A 13925-nucleotide genomic window follows, 5' to 3' on the forward strand; every position below is an offset into this window, starting at 1 on the left:
ACCAGTTACCTAGCCCAGTACACCCTCCCCGGGGACCTAGGAGTCCCAGCCATCCTCCGGAGCCCATTGGGACACGGGCGTCGGAGCCCCGGCCCCCGCCTTCCGGATCCAGGTGTCCCCTCCACACACCCAGCCCGAAGCCTGCGTCTCGAGGCCGCGCTCGCGTCGCCATGGCAACGGGAGTCTATTTTGCGCTGGGAACACACAGCTCCCTCCGCAGCGCCCCCCACCCACCCTGCTCAAGAGTGAGGGGCTCAAAGGGCGGGGGACAGTGCAGTGATGAGGATGAGACACTTAGAAGGGACAGAATCCCGGGACAAACATGCAGAGATTGAGAGAACCCCTGACAGAGAAACTGGGTGTGGAAATTACAAGGAGGATACAGATCCAGGCGGGGGAGGATGGGGATGGAAGGCCCAGACAGACATCCGGACAGAGCCCTAGACAGACGCAGAGATGCAGAGGAACAGAAACAGGGACCCGACGGCGGAGCCAGGTTAGAAAGAGAAAACAGGCGGAGGGCCGTTGGCGGGGTTCTGAGAAGAGGATGGGCAGGGACCCCAGACAGCCTAGACCAAGTAGCGCTGCGTGTGGTATCCACTCTGTTCCTAGCAGAGATTTGGGGGCTCTTTCCCAGCGCCACCGTAGCCAGGGCCCGCTCTTCTCCTCTCCCTTCTTCTACAGGTCCCTAATGTCTGCTTTCCCCATTCCTACCTCAAGCCTTTCTAGTCCCTGAGATTCCTAGGAACCCCTTCCACATGCTCCTACTTCCTTCCCTGATCTACGCCCCCACCACCACCTCCTCCGCAGCCACCATCTGCAGACCCCACGGGCCATTTTAGAGGCTCAGGTCCTTTATTGGTTGAGCCCTCCCCGTCTCTAGGTCTCGCTTCTCTCACTCTTTTACTTCCTCTCCCAATCCCAGGGTCTCTGTCTCTCTTTCTCATTCTGTGTGTGTGTGTGTGTGTGTGTGTGTGTGTGTCTGTCTGTCTCTCTGTGTGTATGTGTGTCTCTGTGTCTTTGTCTACTTTCCATCACTACATATCCTTCCCGTACCACCTTCTGTGGGTTTGTATCTCTTCCCTGGCTATCTCTGTCTTCCTCTCTGCGTCTGCTTTCCCCTCTTCCTGGACCCTGTTCCTCTGATCCTTTCTGGGTTCTCAGGCACCCTTACCACGCCTCCCCACCTGCTGCTGGTCTCTGCAAGGACCCCCGGAAGGCACGGAAGGCACTCCGATCCACCCAGCCCAGCCCACTTCTGACACCCTAAACCAGCATTCTCCTCCCGCAGCTGGCAGGGATGGTATAGGACTTGTTAGGGGCTTCCTTTTCCGAGCCTGGCTCCTTTTCTCTGTAACACTTTGTGTCAAGTCCTGAGCTGAATTTGAGAACCAAGCAAGGTGCAACCAAAGGAAGAACCGGGGTTTTGGGCCTCCTTTCCATCCACCCCCTCTGGCTGTGGAGGAGGACATTGCCTTGTGAGTGAGAACTAGAGTCGGGGGCGGTGTAGGGCTGGGGCGGAGTAGGGGACGGGGCGGGGATGGGGGTGGGGCAGGAGTTCTCACCAGCCAGTTGCAGATTCTGCGCAGCTGGGCCAGTGTGCTTGCGCCTATAGGGCGGCATGACAGAGCTAGGATGTGCGTGGACGCCTGCCCGCCCCCCCCCCCGCCCCCGGCCCAGTGCAGGGAGCTGGTATAAAGATATGTTTCTGGTGTGACTTAACATGTAAGCCTTGGACACTGATGGTTAAAATATGTACAAATGTTTGTATGTCCGTGTAGAATGATACGTGTATGTGCACACACACGCAGTCACACACACGCTCTCGAAGAGTGTATAGGCACATCACTAGGCTGACACTGAGTGTCCTTGCTTTGGGGCTGCAGCTCAGGTGCCCTGTGGTCTGTCAAGTATCAGCGCTGTTGTGAGTCTGAGCAGTCTTGTTTGAGAGAAGCAGAACCAGTTCCCTTGTCTCCAGTGTCTGCACTGGCTGCTACATCTGCAGATGGCTGTCCTCTGTCAACTCACAGCCTTTGAGCAAGGGAGACAGCTGTCTTCCGCCCCATCAGCACAGATGGCTTCGTTCTTCCAGCCAGATTCTCAAAGACTGTGTCGGCGACCCTCAGAAGAGCTGGGTCTCTAGCTGTTTCACCTCCCTCGTCACAGCCTAGCCCGTGTCTGTCACTGTGGGGCACAGGACCCCTTAGAATGTTGTTCTCACCTGAGGGTTGGGCGGATATAAATACCCACCTCTCATACTCGCTTCAGCATTTTGCAAGATGTAACCGTTTTCCTGAACGTTGACACGCATCCCACGTTGGTTCTAAGTGCCGTGGAGAGGCAGCAAAGATGTTCAAATAATCCACCTGCATAGGTTCTAGTCTAAGCATCGAAAGGTGCACAGCAAGGCAGTGTGTGCATTCCGTGACAAATTCACAAGCACTTCAGAAGAAAGCCAGCAGGCAGGGGACCCCATTGGGTCAGGGGCTGTTTGTGGTTTGCCAAGATCATAGGTGAACGGTGCTGAAGGAAGGGGAGGAGGACTGCCGAGCTGAGATCTGCCAAACAAGGCAGCAATTGCTAAGGAAATGAAAGGAGACAGTTCTTGGGCATGACTCCAAAACTGTCTAGAGCAGTGGTTCTCAACCTGTGGGTCTCAACTCCTCTGTGAGTCACCTAAGGCTACTGGAGAGCAGACACGTTCACAACTTTACAGATAAGAACTAGGACTGGAGAGGTGGCTCAGTGGTTAAGAGCACTGATTGCTCTTCCAGCAGTTCTGAGTTCAAATCTCAGCAACCACATGGTGGCTCACAGCCATCTGTAGTGGGATCTGATGCCCTCTTCTGGTGTGTCTGAAGACAGCTGCACTGTCTATAAAATAAATACATCTTAAAAATAATAATAACAATTTTATTGTTGGGTAATGGGTCACCACAACATGAGGAACTTTTTAAAAGTACCCCAGCATTAGAAAGGTTGAAAACCATTGGCTTAAGTGAGGCCAAGACATGGTCTGAACAGGAAAGTCGTTGATGTCATCTGCCCATTTCTGTTTGCTGGTTTTGGTTTGTTTTAAAGCCAGGGTCTCGTGTAGCCAGGATTAAGCTTGCACTTACTATGTAGCTAAGAATAACTGTAAATGTTTACCCCTCCTGCCTCTGCCTCACAAATGCTGGGATGAGAATGGGTGCCACCATGCCCACCTCCATCTTAACACGACCTGTGGTAAAGGATCCGGTGTACATGTCTTTAATCCCAGCGCTTAGGAGGCAGACACAGACAGATCTCTATGAGTTCAAGCCTGGACTACAGAGTGAGTTCCAGACCAGCCAAGGCTTCCGATAGTGAAACAATGTCTCAAAAATAAAATTTTAAAAATTCTGGTAAAGCACAGATAAAATTTACATTTAGCAGGTTTAATGTCTGGCATCTTCCCTTTGTTGTGTGATAATCTCTATCTAGTTCCAGAACATACTTTTATTTTAAATGTGTGTGTGTGTGTGTTACTCAGGGTGATCAGAGAAAGAGAGATGGGGCAGGATGAATTTAGGCTTCTTAGCTGCAAGGGGATCAGCTCTTCAAGGGTCAAACTGGAATCGCTTTGCAGAGCATCTTTACTGTTACACAAAGGGTGCCTCTAACAGGAACCATCCCTGAGCAGTTCTCAGCCATAGGAGACTTCCTGGTCTGACACGTGTGTCTCTGGACAAAGTTGTGAAAAGGCTCTGAGAACCCTTGGAAGACACAGCTGGCAGATAACAACCTCTCTCTCTCTCTCTCTCTCTCTCTCTCTCTCTCTCTCTCTCTCTCTCACACACACACACACACACACACTATGGTTCACATACAAAGATGAAAAGACAACTTTGGGTAATCAGTTTTTTTACTATCTATCATCTGGAGCCATCTTGCCTGCTCTAGTTCTAGAACATTCTCATTACTCTGAAACGAAGCCCTCTGCATGAACCCATCACTTCCACGTTCTTCTTTCCAGATACAGGATATAAGTAATAAATAGGATTTCTGTCTGCACGGGTTTGACTACTGTGGGTCTTTCATGGAAGTGAGATCGTATACTGTATAATGTTTTATGTTAGGCTTCTCCCTCTTAGACTGATGTCATTAAGATTCACCTATGTTGGAGCCTTCATAGTGTCATGTGACTCCCCCTTAAGGCTGAGTAATAGTCTCCTAGATGGATGTGCCTAAGGTAAACATCTGTTTACCTGTTCATCTGTTTACCAACATCTGCATCATTTTCTGCTTTTAATCTATTATGTATAGAGATACTGTGGACTTTCGAGCATGTGGTTTTTGTTTTGTTTTTTGTGGTCATATGCATTTAGATCTTTGGGAGTAAACACAAAGGAGTGGAATTGGTGGTTCCTATGGTAACAATTAATTTGTGTGTGGCACTGAGGATGAAGCCTTCAACCTCAAGCATACTATCAAATGCTCTCCCACTGAGCTACATGCCTGGCTATCTTTGAGTCAGGGTCTTTCTTGCTAAGCTCACTGGGCTGGCCTTGGACTCACTACTTGGGTCTTGAGCTTGTGATCTTCCTGCTCCAGCATCTGAAGCAGACAAGGATAACAAACCTATGCTACCATATCTGACTCTAATTTTTTATGAGTCATCAAAGTCTCCATGTGAACCAAGCTCACTCTCAAGGTAGCCTTTAAATACCCAGTGTGCAGGTTCCCCATAAACAGTGAAATATCCGAGGCTGGAATCTGGGAAGGGCTCTAACCTAGGGCCAAAAGGAAAAGTTGAAGACTAGGTGTGAACTAGGTAGAGACTCAAGGACTTTAATGCCGGCCTTAGTTACATAGTGAATTTGGGGCTAGCATGGGTCCAATAGACTTTATTACAATAAAACCAAGCAAAAAGTAGAGGGCAGAGGAAGAGGGGGGATGAAAGGAAGGGGGAAAGAAGAGGAGGACAGGAGGGAAGAAAGGAGGAAGAGAGAGCGTACATCCATACACTCCAACGCTCTGGAAGTTGAAGCTGGAGACTCAATCATTCATCCATCTCAAGCTAACCTGGGCTACATAGTGAGTTACAGGCCAGGTACAGGATTACAGAATGAGTCTGTTTTGTTTGTTTGTTTTTAAAGTCGAGACTCCATGTTTTAAGAAATGGAGCCATATCTTGGGAAACCCCAGCACCCAAAAGCTATCTCCCTACCTCAGCCTTTGATTGGCAGTGTTTCTGTCTTTGTCTGTTTCTCTGTCTCTCTCTCTTACACACACACACACACATGCACAGTGGACAGAACAAATTATAAAGTCACCTAACAATGTTTATCTGGATACATCCCATCTCATCTCCCTCCCCGTCTGCTGCGTTTCGTCCCTAAGACTGTCACTGCTCAATGTTTCACCTCAGCAGTGTGATATTTTTGTCTAGCACCTCCGTCCTCTCCCTGGAAGGTCTACCCCAGACCCACAGGAATCTGTGGGTTTATTCAAGGCTGTATTCTTGATGTTCCTGACACCCTGAGGTGGGACATTCCTGATACCCCAAGGGTTATTTCTAGGAGTCCCTGTCCTACGCACTGGGAACACCCTTTGCTCCAAGCCTCTGGAGACCTGTCTCTCTGGGCCTTGTCAGGATGGCCTTTGAGAAGAAGGGGAGCTCTTTTGAGAAGAAACACCCAGGGTCTACCTCTGCTCGAAAGCCCAGGTTCAGAATATTTATTCTGCTGGAGGGGGGATGGGGGGCTCTGTTCTCCCAGGTCCCTGCCAGGCTGTCTTTCCACCCCCATATTCTTCTGCCCACACTGGCCTGTTCCTGACTTTCCTGGATAGTTGCCTTGGAGACAACTAGACAGCATGCCCTCTGACCCACCTGCCCAGTCCCATTTCTCATGGCATCACCCCCACATCATATATGTTTCTCTCAAAACTGTGAACAGCAGTGACACTTGTATATGAGACTGTGTGTGTGCATGTGTGTGTGTGCATGTGCACATGTGTGTGTGCATGCATGTGTATTGTGCATGAAAGAGGTAGGGTATCTTTAAAGAATTGTAAACCAAATAGCTGTAAGCCCGTAGTTCTTAACTATACTGTGTGCCCACCACCAAGAGAACTTTCTTCTACTTGTTTGTCTCCTGTGTTTCTTTGGCTGTCCTGGAACTCTTTTATATACCTCAAGCTGGCCTCAAACTTGAGATAATCCCCCTGCCTCTGCCTTCATAGTGTCAGCATTACAGGCCTGTGTCACCATGCCTAGCTTGTTTTGTTGTTGCTGCTGCTTTGTTTTGGGGTGTGTGTGTGTGTGTGTGTGTGTGTGTGTGTTGTTTTTTATTTTTTAAGCAGTACCAGGAGGCATCTTAGGTGTTACACACAGGCATCACCTGCATGTAGGTCAGCTGTTCTGCAGGTACATAGGACAACAATGTTTGACGATTCCCCACATCAGTATCAGAATCCCTGCACCTGTGGTGAGAGTGGGGTATGGACCTTCCTGACTAAGCCTCAACTAATTTTCATTCTCCCTCCCCTCTCCTCTCCTCCCCTCTCCCCTCCTCCCCTCTCCTCTCCTCTTCTTTCTCCTCTCCTGTTCCTTCTTCTCCTGCCTCCCGTACTACCCTGCTGGTTCACACCCTATCCCTCCTTTCTTCCTTTCTTCCCCTCTTCCTCCTCCTTCCTTCCCTCCCTCCTCTTTCCCTCCTTCCTGGGCTCCTCGGGTCTCTGGCTGCGGCTCACCCCCCTCCCACATATCTTCCTAAATTTCCCCCTCCGCCTTCTGCCTTCACACCTTCCTTCTCCGTCAAGTCCTCCCTTCGTAAAAACTTCTGTATGCCCCTCCTCCGTCCCCGCCGATCCTTTCTTTTCTCCCGCTGAGCCCCTCTCTCATCGTTCTCTTTGCCCTACCCTCCCACCGCTGCAATTCTGCTCCGGGATCCGCAGCCTGGCGTCCGGGTGTGCACCATGCCCGCCCTGATGCTGCTTGGGACCGTGGCGCTGCTAGCCTCCACCGCGGGCCCGGCGCTGGCTCGCCCATCCAACGACACGAGCGCAGTGGCCCCGGGCCCGTTGCCCGCTCTACTCGCGCACCTGCGTCGCCTGACTGGTGCTCTGGCGGGCGGCGGGAGCGCGGCGGGCACAAGCGCCAACGCCACCAAGACCAGCCCCGCGGGTGGCACAGGTGCAGCGGCACGGGCGCCCCCTCCGGCCGAGCTCTGCCATGGTTACTACGATGTCATGGGCCAGTACGACGCCACCTTCAACTGCAGCACAGGCTCCTACCGCTTCTGCTGTGGCACCTGCCACTACCGTTTCTGCTGCGAGCACCGCCACATGCGCCTGGCGCAAGCATCCTGCTCCAACTACGACACGCCACGCTGGGCCACCACGCCCCCGCCGCTGGCTGGAGGCGCCGGGGGCGCTGGGGGTGTGGGGGGGGGACCAGGGCCGGGCCAGGCAGGGTGGCTGGAAGGGGGCCGGGCCGGGGGCGCTGGGGGACGTGGGGGAGAGGGCCCAGGGGGCAGCACAGCCTACGTGGTGTGCGGAGTCATCAGTTTCGCCCTGGCGGTGGGTGTCGGTGCCAAAGTGGCCTTCAGCAAGGCGTCACGTGCGCCCAGGGCGCACCGGGAGATCAACGTGCCTAGGTAAGTGTGCGCTGGGACTGGACGGACAGGAGGGAGCCTGGAGCAGGGAACTGGGGAACAGACCAATCTGATGGAGGCTGTTTCTTGCTGGGAGGTGGAGCAACTGATTAAGGGGCAGGGCTTACGTTGTGGGAGGTCCAGCAATCGGCTTGGGGGTTTGGCGGTTTGGCGGAGGCGGGGCCTGCGCGGTGGAACGTGGAAGCTGTTGGGGCCTGGATGACTGAGGTCCAAGTTAGTGGTGGGAAGTAACTGGAGTCCGATGACAGAGACGACAAAAGGACCTGGCTGTAGAAAAGAATCGGTATGGAGAGTTCATTCATTCAACCAGTATTTCTTAAGCACTTTCTGTGGGCCAGGGGCTAGGGATACAACATGGAACAAAGTCCCGCCTTTCTGGATAAGCCTGTTTCATAAATCCCAGGATTCTGCCTGTGATCTATGTGATGGCGGGCACCTTTCTTAACCTCTGTGCCTCTGTTTCCCCGCATGGACCGTAGGGCTATGAAAAGACCTCCGTTTATTTGATCTGTAAAGGAAATTAACGGAGCTGATTCATGTGGAGTCCTAGCTGAATAAGTGCTCATTAAATGTTTGTGGTGGATCCAGCCAGCCTATGTGTATCATAACTCTAGATATTGACAAGTGCTGTGAAGAAAACAAACCAATGTAAAAAGTTAATAGGAGTGTTGGTTTGATTGGGTTTAACTGAAGGGTTAGTTGACGGTTTAGTTGAAGATCAGAAAAAGTCTAAGCATGACCCTGTAGGAAATAAGAGACAGCCATTCAGGCATCTGTATGAGGGTCATTCCAGGGTCATTCCAGGCAGAAAAAAACTGCAACATCGGGGAGGCATCCTGTTCCTACGGGGTGTCTGAGGAGGAGCAGGCAGGGGCTGCTTTTTTCTGTGTGTTCTGAAGAGCCACCGGAGATAGATAAAACCCAGCGAAACACCTTTGAGTCTGTGTATGAGGGCAGACGAGAGGCAAGGACTACAGTTGCAGAGAGGAGACAGTGTCTGTGACTTCCTGTGGGAAACATACTAAGAGGACGTGATCGGCAATGTATGGAGGCCTGTTGTGAGAGATTGCTGGAGGGAACAATCAGAAAGGCCTGCCTGAGTGAGCAAGTAGGACATCTTTTATTGCAACCAGGAAGGTTGCCCAAGGAACAGTAATAAGGTCTTAGTTCATGGTGGGGCAAGTCACACAGGTGGCTGTGGAGGGACCACAGAAGGAGTTTCTGAAGGAATCCATCAGGCAAGAAGTGTGGCCTAGAAACGTTGGCATTAGAAGGAGCATAGCCCAAACTGGACCACATGTCTGCACTGTGGATGCTCCAAAAAAGAGGAGAGGGAGAGAGAGGAAGTCCTGGGCCCTTACCCATCTCCCTCCCATCCCAGTCCCTGACTACCCACCCATCCATCTGCCATTTTTAGAGCTCTGGTGGATATTCTCAGGCATCAAGCAGGACCTGCAACCCGACCGGACCGGGCCAGAAGCAGTTCTCTGACTCCAGGGCTGGGAGGCCCAGAGACCATACCCCCGAGGACACCCAAGAACCTTTACAACACCATGAAGCCCTCCAACCTCGGTAAGTGCAAGTGACAGATGGACTCACCTCTGTCCTCCCCACGTGGTGCTCTCCAACCCTGATGCCCTGGCCCCACTCCAGTCTCCGTCCATCAGCTGTGAACATTTCTTCTTTCAATATATATCCTGCTCATCCTAAGAGAGCTCCCTAAGATCATAGTTGGCTGGAAAAGTTCTGGTCTTATCTATCCAGGAAATGGGGGAGTGGCATGGGAGTGCTTTTCCCAGAGAGGCGTAACTTCGGCTGCAGAAACTCTGGGTGGCTGGAGAAGAGTGTATGAGACTCCCAGACCTGAGACCACAAGAGCTTGGAGCAGACAGACATTAATGGAAGATAGACAAATGTTGACCTATACAGCTATAATCCCAAAATGCTGAGTGAAGGCTGAGGTAGGAGGATCAAGGGTTAGAGGCCAGCCTGGGTTAAATACCAAGGTCCCGGGCAGTAGGAGCTCACGGGTCTAATCCCCAAAGTCAGAAGGCAGAGTTTGAGACCAGGTCTATGGAGCTAGTTCCACGACAGCCAGGGCCACACAGAGAAACCTTGTCTCAAAAAATCAAAAAGAAAGAGGAAGAGAAAGGAAAGGAGGAGGAAAGACAACCTAGGGGTAGAGATGCAGCTCAGGAGTAGAATTCACCTGTGAGGAACTGGAGGTGGAAGTCAGGTGTCCACTTGCCTAGATTCAACAGTAAGGGCCTTGAGATGTAGTTTAGTGTTAGCAGCTTACCTAGCATGCATAGAACCTTGGGCTCTTTTCAGCCTGGCAAAAGATAGGAAGAAGCCAGGTTTGATGGCGTGTGCCTCTAACCCCAGCACTCGGGAGGCAGAAGAATTCTATTCCAGACAGTTTACACTGAGACCCTGCCCAGAAACAAGCAAAAACAACAAAAATTCCCATGTTCTAGAATCTGCAGGGTAGGTTAAAAGAAAAGATGAGAGGAAAGGGGTTGAGAAGGCTTGAGCAGTAAGAGAAGAGGGTGTGCACTGTGCAGTGAGAAAAGAGGGTGTGAACTGTGCAGTGAGAGAAGAGAAGAGGGTGTGAACTGTGCAGTGAGAGCAGAGAAGAGGGTGTGAACTGTGCAGTGAGAGAAGAGGGTGTGAACTGTGCAGTGAGAGCAGAGAAGAGGGTCTGAACTGTGCAGTGAGAGAAGAGGGTCTGAACTGTGCAAGTGAGAGAAGAGAAGAGAAGAGGGTGTGAACTGTGCAGTGAGAGCAGAGAAGAGGGTGTGAACTGTGCAGTGAGAGAAGAGAAGAGGGTGTGAACTGTGCAGTGAGAACAGAGGGTCTGAACTGGGTCAGAGGGTGGAGGGGAGAATTGTGGACGGTAATGAGGGAACATTCAAACTAGGTCTTTGTGGGATTTGGCTTGGTGTCTTGTGTTTGTTTTCAGATAAGGTTTCATCTAGTCTAGGCTGAGCTTCTAACAATGTAGCTGAACTTGAACTGCTGAACCTCCTTCCTATATCTCTCAAGTACTAGAGATTACAGGCTTGGGCCACAGTGTCAGGCTGTAATCTGTCTTCCTTCCTTCCTTTTTTTCCCTTCTTTATTTTTTTCTTTCCAAGACAGAGTTTCTCTGTGTAGCCCTGGCTATCCTGGTCACTCTGTAGACCAGGCTGTCCTTGAACTCAGAGATCCCCCTGCTTCAGCCTCCCATGTGCTGGGGTTGCAGGCATGACCCATTGTGTGAAGCCTCAAGCTAGATCCTGAGAGAGGTTTCATTCAAACAGGGAAAGGAAGAGATTCACAGCATTGAGACCAGCATTGCAGAATGTGCAAAGACCCTGTGGCAAGCCTCAGACACCACCCCATGATCCACTTTTCCTGTAGGGGTGGCGAACCGTAGAAGGCGTCTTCTGAGTTCTTGGGGGAAGGAGGGGAGCAGCCACTGTGATCGGCTTTTCACTGTAATGTGAATTGGGACGAGGGCAAAAAAAAAAAAGAGAGAGAGAGAAAAAAAGCATATCTGGTGATTTAGAGGAAGGGTGCCAGGCAAGACAGAGATGTGGGGTCAAGAGGAGCCATCAGGCTTTCGAGGCAAGCAGAAAAGAGGGGATATGGGGACCATCAGACTTCGGGCTCTGGTACTGGGTAAATGTAAAAGAGGGACATCTCACTCCCCAACCATGATCATGAGCGCCCATCCTCTGTTTAGAATGAGTCGGCCTGTGGAGTCTCAATGAGGGGTGGGGGATGTTGAGAACCAGAAGTGACACACTTCCAGGCAGGAATGCCAGCTGGGATGGCGATGACAGTGACATCACCTCCTTCTCGGTCCCTCAGATAACCTGCACTACAACGTCAACAGCCCCAAGCACCGTGCCGCCACACTGGGTACGCAGAGGGCCGAGGCGCCCTGGGAGTCGGGGTCCTCGGGCCCCACTGTGGGCAGCCCCAGCCTGGTGCTGGGTGGAGCCCCAGTCAGACCCCCGTGAGCCGGTGCTCACAAGGGGCTGGCCCCACCAAGGCAGCTGCAGTGTCCTCGAGAGGACACCGGAAATGGTGGATCTCCTTCCTGTCAAGTTTTGGGAAGATGCGTGGAAAGCATCCCCAGCTGAGGCCAGGATTCAGTGGGTGCTGACAAATGCCAGCGGTCCCCGACCTGGAGTGTGATTTCATCAAGCACAATCCTATCCAATGTGATGAGAAAGGAGGGGCTCCTAAAGGTTGAAGCTTTCACAGGCTAGAACTCAGATCCTCACCTCCCAAACCCTCGACCTCTGAAAGAGGAGGGCTGGAGCCTGAAATATTAGATTCAAGGGAGGATGGTTAGAGCATGGACCCTGAGTTTGAAAAAGGAGGGCTGGAATCTTCAGCTCTGTGACTGTGGGAGGAGGGTTTGGGTCTAATGGAGGAGGTTGGGGGCATAGACTGGAGTCTGAGGAAAGAGGGCTGGGGCTCAGGCTCCTGAGTCTGAGGAACAAGGGCAAAGATCAGCTGGGTCCTGGGTCTGAGGAAGGAGGGGTAACATCTGATTACTGTATCTGAGGGAGGAATGGGATCTGGACCTTCCAGCTGGAGAATAAAAGGGTCTGAGGGAGGAGGGCTGGGCTCTGACCCATGGTCTGAGGGAGGAGGGCTGGGCTCTGACCCATGGTCTGAGGGAGGAGGGCTGCACTGACTGGGTCTGAGGGAGGAGGGCTGCACTGACTGGGTCTGAGGGAGGAGGGCTGCACTGACTGGGTCTGAGGGAGGAGGGCTGCACTGACTGGGTCTGAGGGAGGAGGGCTGCACTGACTGGGTCTGAGGGAGGAGGGCTGCACTGACTGGGTCTGAGGGAGGAGGGCTGCACTGACTGGGTCTGAGGGAGGAGGGCTGCACTGACTGGGTCTGAGGGAGGAGGGCTGCACTGACTGGGTCTGAGGGAGGAGGGCTGCACTGACTGGGTCTGAGGGAGGAGGGCTGCACTGACTGGGTCTGAGGGAGGAGGGCTGCACTGACTAGGTCTGAGGGAGGAGGGCTGCACTGACTAGGTCTTCCCCTGGTCACAGACTGGCGTGCTATGCCGCCGCCCAGCCCCTCCCTGCACTACTCCACGCTGTCCTGCTCTCGATCCTTCCACAACCTCTCTCATCTTCCCCCATCCTATGAGGCTGCTGTGAAATCTGAACTGAATCGATACTCTTCCCTCAAGAGACTAGGTAAGCCTGGGGAAGTGGAACTCAGCAATGGCCCTGGGAAAAGGGGGTCGTTCAGTACCGTGGACAGCGGGTGGCGGTGATGGGGAGGCTCAACCAGCTTTTTTCCTAGTTGGTTCCATATTTGGGTTGGGTCAGGTTTTTTGGTTTTTGTTTTGTTTATTAGTGTTTAATTTTACTTTTCTGAGACAGAGTCTTGCTTGTGATCCACATTGTCCTGGAACTCATTATGTAACCCAGATTGACCCATGGTGACCCTTCTTTTTCGGCTTACCTAGTACTGGGACTGCAGGTGTGACACGCCATGCCCTGCTTAGCTTGGTGACTCTTGTCCATCAAACTTTCAGGTCTCCTGGGTGCTGCCTGGGGTTTTCGTAAGAAGGTTAGAGGAGGAAGGTTTTGGGTTGTCAAGGGATCTGTCTTTTCTCCCCTAGCTGAGAAAGATCTGGATGAAGCCTACCTGAAGCGTAGACATCTGGAGATGCCACGTGGGACGCTGCCCTTGCATGCACTCCGGCGGCCTGGCACTGGGGGTGGCTACCGCATGGATGGCTGGGGTGGCCCTGAGGAGCTGGGCCTGGCACCAGCACCCAACCCTCGGCGGGTTATGTCCCAGGAGCACCTGCTGGGTGATGGTGGCCGAGCTTCCCGCTACGAGTTCACACTGCCTCGAGCGCGCCTGGTGTCTCAGGAACACCTGCTGCTGTCCTCACCAGAGGCACTTCGCCAGAGTCGTGAGCATCTGCTGTCACCCCCACGAAGTCCTGCACTGCCCCCAGATCCCGCCACCAGGGCCAGCCTGGCTGCTTCACACTCCAACCTGCTGCTGGGGCCTGGGGGCCCCCCCACACCTCTGCATGGGTTACCTCCGTCAGGCCTGCATGCCCACCACCACCACGCCCTCCATGGCTCTCCTCAGCCAGCCTGGATGTCTGATGCGGGTGGGGGCGGGGGCACACTGGCCCGCAGGCCACCCTTCCAGCGCCAGGGCACGCTGGAGCAGCTGCAGTTCATTCCTGGGCACCACTTGCCCCAGCACCTGCGCACTGCCAGCAAGAATGAAGTGACTGTCTGA

At 52.7% G+C, this 13925-nt stretch overlaps 1 protein-coding gene across 2 annotated transcripts; it reads left to right on the plus strand.

Moving 5' to 3' along the window:
* Positions 1 to 6942: 6942 nt before the first annotated feature.
* Positions 6943 to 13925, plus strand: SHISA7 (shisa family member 7; the record flags this gene model as incomplete). 2 transcript variants are annotated; one of them, XM_080941609.1, is made up of 5 exons in its annotated part: positions 6943 to 7622; positions 9058 to 9212; positions 11496 to 11546; positions 12704 to 12853; positions 13285 to 13925. In XM_080941609.1, 5 exons carry the CDS (start codon positions 6943 to 6945, stop codon positions 13923 to 13925), a joined length of 1677 nt encoding a protein of 558 aa, XP_080797735.1. The 2 variants fall into 2 exon arrangements, with proteins under 2 accessions (XP_080797735.1, XP_080797736.1); XM_080941610.1 differs by lacking the exon at positions 11496 to 11546.

Source organism: Micromys minutus (assembly GCF_963924665.1).
Source record: "Micromys minutus genome assembly, chromosome: 30".
In the NCBI taxonomy this organism is placed as follows: Eukaryota; Metazoa; Chordata; class Mammalia; order Rodentia; family Muridae; genus Micromys; species Micromys minutus.